Genomic DNA, 7,250 nt, shown 5'->3' on the forward strand with positions numbered 1-7,250 from the left:
GATTTAGATAACTCATTCTTTGTTTGAAATCTAGTGATTATCATACTATGTTGTTTAGATTCACTAAAAATCAAGAAATAAATAAACTTTTAAATTATAAAAACATTCGTTTTTAATTAAACACCTTTTAACACCTGCGCCTGCAACAATGTAATAGCAAAGTTGAGGAATCGTTACCATTTTTGTTACCGTAAAATAATTGAGTTTTATCTGTTTATCTCTAAAAAGTCTAAGGTTTATAGCCAGTTAGAAAAATAACTGAGATAGTAAGACTTCATATTGGTATAGTAGTTTTATAAAATATCGTTGGAAAAATTCTGCGAAATTCATCTCAACATTAATATTTAATGATTTCCTCGTAGGTGCGTCAACTTCATCCATCAGGCTGTCAGCGCTGCGCTGCAGCAACGTGCCAACTTGTATTTGCTGTTACTTTCGCACTCCACCTTCTATAACGTTTTTGTCAGGGCTGTCAACTTTCAATAAACAAACCTTGCTTGCAAAAAAACTATTACCGGTGACATTATACTTCTTGGCTGGTAACGAAAACCATACAGATCCGGAAAATTTGAGCCAAGGCAAAGCAAGGTGGCAACCCTGTAACTTATTCACCCGCACTTCTAATTTGGTAACCCAACAACCATTAGTTTGTGTAACTTTTGGTATAAAACAATGGAAACGAAACTTTAACCGCTTGTTTATAGAGTGCAAAATAACCATGCAGATTCTAGACACGTCATAAAAATAAATGTAATGAATGTTTCGTGTGTATTTGCAATTCAAAATAGTAAGTAGTTGCTATATAAATAAAGTATTGCACCTTGGCTATAGAAAATATAACCTAAAATGCTTTTACAGTACGAAATCACATGGAAATGTGAAAAGTTTTATTCTATTTGGCACATAACATAGAGTTGTAATCAAATATTTGTGTTAACGTATTTTAAAAGCCGCAATTTATGAGATGGCGTTAAATAATAAAAATGAAGTACGTCTCAAGTTACAATCCTGTATGTTCGTTTTACAACACGTAACACTGCACTCGTATTAAGTTACATCGATATTATAAAACAACCACATCTTGTTGCCAGTGTGACTCAATCACTACAATTTATTATTACATTTAACAAGTCCGCAATCAAATACCTACCACTCGTCTCATATCTCGACGAAAAAGGACGCCAGTCTGTTCGCTGTACAAATTTACAATTCTTTTAAATCAGAACTAAACTGGGACTCGGAGCTCGAATTCATTGTAAGCGAACAATATAACGAAGTGTCACGTAATGTTAGCTGTTTTAAATTAAACATAACATTTTTGTAATAACTTAACAACGTGCAGATGTAGTTTTAGTACTTTAGCGTTACGTGTTTGCGATAATCTCGCATTTTATCTTAATTTTATCTTAATTTAGCGAGCCGGCGCGCTCCCCGGACACTGAGAGATCGCTGCAACATAAAGCGATGTTTGAATTAATGGAAAGATAGCATTTATAATTTATTTTAATTGGTTGTGGCAGTTATTTGCAATTTTAAATGTTCAAACAAATGTACAAATAAAATCTACAACTTTAATACATGAGTCTTTCGACTTCAATGTTGGTAAAGTGCAAAAAACACAACACTATTATTAGTAAATATTGCTGTAATGGCTTGCAGCAGCGGCGCCATCTCTCGGCTGCATTAGCCGGCTTAAAAATGCATTAAGTTAATTTTACCACTAATACAATAATGAACGTGTTCGGTTCAATTTACACGCGTACTTATACTTCGCTTTTACATTTTAGATGTTGTCTTGCGCAAAAAAGTCATACTATTCGTTCAATTTACATTCACGCACTCAATACAAAGTTTAAATTGACGCAAAAGTATTTTATTATAAGTTTACTTAAGCTTTTATATAAATTACCAAAACGACCCATGCTGCCATTTGTCTGAACAAGTAGGCACTAAATAAGTGGTACAGTACAGTCGCGTTCACAATTTGTTCTTGTTGCATCGCAATTAGTACACTCGGAAACAAACGAATGTTGTTTACAAAACAAATTGATACAAAGTGAGTGTCTGCTTTGAACTGAACCCCGTCATTAGCTCGATGCAAGCTCGACAGACATGGTGTTGGCCAATTTGTTGGTCACTTTACTGGCCGCATTGGCCGTTCTGATCCCACCTCTTGCCGCCTACGAATCATCCCGGACAGTTGTCAACGACATCAGTTCCAAAATGGGCGATATCATGGTACGGTGCAGTAGAAAGGTATGGGTTGTTACAATATATATTTTCTTAATTATTCCATCACAAAGAGTTTGTGTGCAAATTGTTGCAAATAACTAAGAGAACGCTAAGAAATTACCTTTTATAGATACATATACTAGTACACAAAGCATTACGACAACGACGTGGGAAACAATGTTAATTAAGCAAAGTGAAACCGTGATTCTAAGTGAAGAGAAAATTTTCAAAGAAAAACAAATCCATGCAGACTGGAACACACTTCCTTAATATTTTCCAGATGTTTCCAAATTATTATGTGGATCCGGACATGGACAACTTCTGGGACCCGGAGTATAAGGTGCAGAATGTGCGGCAAGGCTGCCTGGCAGTGTGCGCGATGCGAGCGCTCAGACTGATCTACAGAGACGGTCGCATTAACGTCGCCAACGTGCGCCGCTTCATCGCCTCTAACAACGCTGGTTCGTTGTTTTTCTCAACTTGACACACGTGATTATCTTCAATGTGGTTTTAAAGAAAAGTGATCACTTGTTGTGATACCTCGAACACTGCAACGTGAAGTACGCAAATGTTTAATTACATGCTCCTCTTAATAAACCGTAGTCTTTATTAGGTTGAGGTTCGGTTGATAGTCTGACGTACCCAATAGCAAAGTGTGTGTAGATCCGACGACGAGCTGGCGGCTGGAGAAGATGTTCATGTCGTGCCATCAGAGTAGCGGGTTCATGCAGCGCACGTGCAGCGCCGGCCTGGCCGCGCTCCGCTGCTACCGAGCTACCATCGAGCAGCTTGGCTGGGCGCCTGGCAGCTACTGACACCTCAATTCATCATCACTTGTGTTTCATCAAATATATGCCTGTAACCTATAGTCATCTTATGATTCAGCCCTCGGCGCCCAGTTTACTTCTCTTTACTTGGTAATCTGTACCCTGTCTACATCTGTGAAGTCTATAACTTTGTTTTTCACTCCCTGCCTCTTGTCCCCTAAAACGCTTCTATAATATATATTTAATTCTTTAAGACTCCCCTTTATTTCGTAAAAAGTCATATATTATCAATTAAAATCAGATTACCAATGCGTACAACGTAGTACATACTGATTTGCTAACTTAACGACAAATGTATAATACATTCTTGTTCATAAATACTTACAGTTTAAAAATTACACTACGATCTAACTAAAAAAAGTACTTTGAAAGACAATAAAGATAAGACTTCATTATTGCAATCGTCTCAGCGCGTCGCAAACAAATAGTGTCCGGTACGAAAGCAATCAATGCATTCGTCGTGCTAACTGCGGTCATATCTGCGCTGCGAGGACGAACAATTAGCTTCAGGATAACAATGAGTTTAGTGGTGCTTAAGGCGCTGCTGCTGCTGCTGGCGACGGCCGTGGCGGAGGATGAACCGGCTTCTATCATCAATGAGATCAGCAAGAAGTTTGGCTCCACGATGCTGTATTGCGTCCAGTTGGTACGGTGTACACTGTTGTACTCTCTCCCTCTCTTTTGTTACTGTTCTTGAATATTGAGAGATGGGCTGTGGTTGCAGCTGTACCCGAACACGGGATACTTCAAAGACGTGTTGGACTTCTGGAATCACGATTTGAACGTCACGGGCCACATCTACTTGGGCTGCCTGGCCGCTTGCAGCATGTTCAAGCTGCAGCTGCGCAACCGCGACGGCTCCCTCAACGACACCAACGTCAACAATTTCCTCCGCGATAATGGAGCCGGTATTTATGTAGCATAGAATAGTCATTTGTCCCGGGTTAATTAGAAAAAATTGTTACGTAGGTTAACGGTATCTCCTCCGTTTTAAAACAATGTACAATCACGCATTTTCATTCAACGTAAAATATAAATACGATCTTCTGCATTGATGTTATCTAGGTCACTTATTAGCTTTGTCTTGTTGGTGGGCATGCCGGTGATGTAGATGAACATCGCGCGCTGATTCTACTGGAAGTGTTCAGGACGTGCCAGCGCGAGTCCAGCTCGCAGCGAAAGGCGTGCGTCGCGGGACTTACCACCATGATCTGCTTCCGCTCAAACATATACCACCTCAACTGGACGCCGGAGTTCTACAGAGGACCCGTTGAAAATGCATTAAATGGCTAATTAATAAATCGCTATTAAGTCACATGTTTTTCTCATATTAAAGGAGAATAATCCTGTATAATGTAAGGAATTAAAATACCACACATCTAAAACCACGAGCACTGTGTCATTTAAGAACTCGGGCTGTGCTCATTTCGCAAAGCTGGCTTAACTTTACATGTATTAATAAAACTGACGTGAGTGATGAACAAATTATTAAGGTCTGATGACCTCAAACAAATCTGTTTTAATTATAATTACTCCAAGTAACAATAGTAAACCTTCGTGAGTTTAAAGTACAGCACTATGGTCCCACTTTGCGAGTATTCGCTGTACAGAGCGGCGCGAGACACTCATAGCACAGGCTCACGCCGCTACTCGGAGCTAATTGAAGTTTGATGTCCTGATAGCCCGCAGTTCGCAGCGCGCAGTCCGCGCAAGACAGCCGGCGATTGTTCTCGAAGATTTACTGCCGGCCTCAACGGAACAGTTACCTAACATTACTTAGCTATTGCCGGCTAGTCGGCTTTTGATTGCTTTTACTGAGGACAGCCTACCTGTTTTAGTCATAGTACTCGTTGGGATTATAAGAAAAAGATTATTAAATATTTTAAATATTATGTATTGTACTAACTGTAGGCTTTGACTCGTCAATCTACACAGTATTACAATGATGTCACGTTACGTATTCCTTTTCAATTAAAATAAATTCAGATACGTCACACGATAATTTAATTTAATGTCTGGAAAGTCTTTGTAATAGCGAAGGCAATCGTGAGGTATCCCACCCGCGCAGCTGCTGCGAACCATTTTATTGTTTACCCCTGTCTTGTCCATGTCCCCCTCGCCCCTCGCACCCTGCACCCCCGCGACACGCGTGCCTCGAATACACATCGCCGAGTTACGACGTGTCTTCTCAGATACACAGGGATACATACAAACAGGTGCTTCCTACAACTTTCCCTTTATTACATGCTGGTTACATAATACCTTGGATAATAATTTCAGCTTTTCTAGTAGAGAGATGCAACTTTTTTTTAATGATAACTAGTAAGTGAGTATCATGAAGATTATCAGCAAGTTATTGTTGATCGTAAGTGCTGACATCAAAGCGCATGTCAGCGATTATCTATAATGCCATATATTAGTGTTTGTGCTCTGTCGTCAGTCACGATGAGCATTGCTCCGTCTCTGAGCGCCAATTAGCCGCGACTAACGCTTGATTAATTGCTTAATTACAGTCGCAATCCGCTGTAATTAGATCTGCACGGAGCTGATATAAGCTGCAGCATGCTCGGAGGTATTGAGATTGGGAAGAAATGAGATAAGATAGGATTAAATTGCGCGATTTTTCTAAAAAATGCTTAATTTTTTTTAAAAAAAAGAAGGAAATGCCATCACACATTTATTATACAACCGTTTCAAACTATTTAACACCTACATTTTATTTTAATTAAAGTAAAAAGCACAATAAATATAGACTAGGAACTAGCTGACGAGGTTGGAGGGAGAATTGTAACATTTAAATTAATCGGAATCCATGGTACGGCAGGGTAAGCTCTGATGTTTCAACTATCCAGGAATATTCTATGTGTTGTTCAAACTTCAAATGTCTTGTTGTCCTCCTAGACTTCTGTCATGATCTCCTCTAGCAGCACCTCCATAGAAGGCGCCCATTTGAGTTCATGTATCTTGGTGCGGAAGCATTTGCTGATCTCCAGTACACGCTGGCAGTCGTCGCTGTCACCCTCGTTGTTGCGCTCGCACTCGTGGATCATTGAAACCAACTGCTTCGCTATATCCTCATCTAATATAAAAACGTAAATTAAAATATCAGCTTTCCTTTCGACATAAAATGTCATAAATTTATATGACCCCGATCACAAGACCCTTTTCCTCCGTCCTCTTATTTGCAAAAGTACTTTTAGTAAACCGGACTGATCCGAACTGATAAAAGTGAAATAACAAAAACATGAAGGCCAACAAGGACCGACGTCGGTCCGTGTCCTATCTCGTATCTCGGCAACCCTTTTCCCTTCACAAACATCCCCCGGCGCGCAACATTTAGGCGAATCCACAAACTGGTTCGAATGCGCGACAATCTGCATAATGCAAACAGCTGTCTGGTTGTTTGAAATTACCTCAATGCCGAACTAACGGTCATGGAAGCTTATACTAATTTCTACTGTGAATTGTGTAATTGAATAATGTACATCAAAATTATGAGTAAGTTATAAAAATTGATTTACCAGCTCCATGTTTAATAGCGAACTCCCTCGCGTTGTCGTGGTGCATCCTGAGGTCCTCAGTGAGCAGATCCAGCTTGGCGGCGATGCAGCTGATGGCGCAACCTAGATCGCGGTTCACCAGCTCGTACTCCTCGCGCCAGAAGTTCATGAAGTCTTGCATTATGTGGTCTCCCAGGTTTAACTGCGACACAAAATATTTGCGGTATAAGAGACTGGTGTCTAAGTGAATTGAGATTATTAATATTGAAAAGTCACCTCATTTCTGCAGACTTCCATGGCTTTAATGAACCCTGCGGTGAGCTGCTTCATGATCTGCTGCGAGGCGCTGGCGGCAGGCGGGCGCAGCGCTACACACAGCACGTACACCGCCACCAGCCGCCATCTTGTGGTCGACGACGTCATCTTGTCCTAGCCTCACAACTATTGTCGAGTCTCACAGCGCTCACATTTTATGGGTGCACTAATTGTCTTGTCTTGTAATTAAAATTTGAAACGGTCAAGTTCCTGAAGTCGACTAATAACTGCGGGTTCTGCTTTTCTTCATATTTTTTTAATGGATGAATATGTATTTATTGCCACAAAAATACACGAAAAACAAAACAAAATGCACTAAAAACAAAACAAAATATTCTCAAAAAAACAGTACACTAAAAAGTAACGAAATAATTCC

The 7,250-nt window shown here is 40.0% G+C and overlaps 3 protein-coding genes across 4 annotated transcripts; 2 read left to right on the forward strand and 1 right to left on the reverse strand.

Moving 5' to 3' along the window:
• The first annotated feature begins 1,860 nt into the window (after positions 1-1,860).
• On the forward strand, positions 1,861-3,098 carry LOC106102315 (pheromone-binding protein-like). Of its 2 annotated transcripts, none has more exons than XM_013281742.1 (3): positions 1,861-2,256; positions 2,513-2,693; positions 2,896-3,098. In XM_013281742.1, exons 1-3 carry the CDS (start codon positions 2,113-2,115, stop codon positions 3,045-3,047), a joined length of 477 nt encoding a protein of 158 aa, XP_013137196.1. In that variant the 5' UTR covers positions 1,861-2,112; the 3' UTR covers positions 3,048-3,098. The 2 variants fall into 2 exon arrangements, with proteins under 2 accessions (XP_013137196.1, XP_013137198.1); XM_013281744.1 differs by having other exon boundaries at positions 1,861-2,238.
• Positions 3,099-3,424: 326 nt separating this feature from the next.
• On the forward strand, positions 3,425-4,062 carry LOC106102316. The gene is made up of 2 exons (XM_013281745.1): positions 3,425-3,705; positions 3,784-4,062. Exons 1-2 carry the CDS (start codon positions 3,577-3,579, stop codon positions 3,982-3,984), a joined length of 330 nt encoding a protein of 109 aa, XP_013137199.1. The 5' UTR covers positions 3,425-3,576; the 3' UTR covers positions 3,985-4,062.
• Positions 4,063-5,731: 1,669 nt separating this feature from the next.
• Positions 5,732-7,099, reverse strand: LOC106102313 (general odorant-binding protein 1-like). The gene is made up of 3 exons (XM_013281740.1): positions 6,836-7,099; positions 6,581-6,761; positions 5,732-6,138 (listed from the first exon to the last, which is right to left on the reverse strand). The coding sequence occupies exons 1-3, from the start codon at positions 6,980-6,982 to the stop codon at positions 5,957-5,959; spliced, it is 510 nt and encodes a 169-aa protein (XP_013137194.1). The 5' UTR covers positions 6,983-7,099; the 3' UTR covers positions 5,732-5,956.
• Between the last annotated feature and the right edge of the window lie 151 nt (positions 7,100-7,250).

The sequence above is a fragment of the Papilio polytes genome, unplaced genomic scaffold (genome assembly GCF_000836215.1).
Source record: "Papilio polytes unplaced genomic scaffold, Ppol_1.0 DF823923.1, whole genome shotgun sequence".
In the NCBI taxonomy this organism is placed as follows: Eukaryota; Metazoa; Arthropoda; class Insecta; order Lepidoptera; family Papilionidae; genus Papilio; species Papilio polytes.

Bases quoted from the DNA above. Each gene is read 5' to 3' on its own strand.
- LOC106102313 (XM_013281740.1), bottom strand. From the start codon at position 6,982: ATGACGTCGTCGACCACAAGATGGCGGCTGGTGGCGGTGTACGTGCTG. The intron at 6,762-6,835 runs GTGACTTTTCAA...TTTGTGTCGCAG, and splicing joins TGGAAGTCTGCAGAAATGAG to TTAAACCTGGGAGACCACAT. The intron at 6,139-6,580 runs GTAAATCAATTT...TTTTTATATTAG, and splicing joins CGCTATTAAACATGGAGCTG to ATGAGGATATAGCGAAGCAG.
- LOC106102316 (XM_013281745.1), top strand. From the start codon at position 3,577: ATGAGTTTAGTGGTGCTTAAGGCGCTGCTGCTGCTGCTGGCGACGGCC. The intron at 3,706-3,783 runs GTACGGTGTACA...CTGTGGTTGCAG, and splicing joins TGCTGTATTGCGTCCAGTTG to CTGTACCCGAACACGGGATA.
- LOC106102315 (XM_013281742.1), top strand. From the start codon at position 2,113: ATGGTGTTGGCCAATTTGTTGGTCACTTTACTGGCCGCATTGGCCGTT. The intron at 2,257-2,512 runs GTATGGGTTGTT...AATATTTTCCAG, and splicing joins TGGTACGGTGCAGTAGAAAG to ATGTTTCCAAATTATTATGT. The intron at 2,694-2,895 runs GTTCGTTGTTTT...AAGTGTGTGTAG, and splicing joins CATCGCCTCTAACAACGCTG to ATCCGACGACGAGCTGGCGG.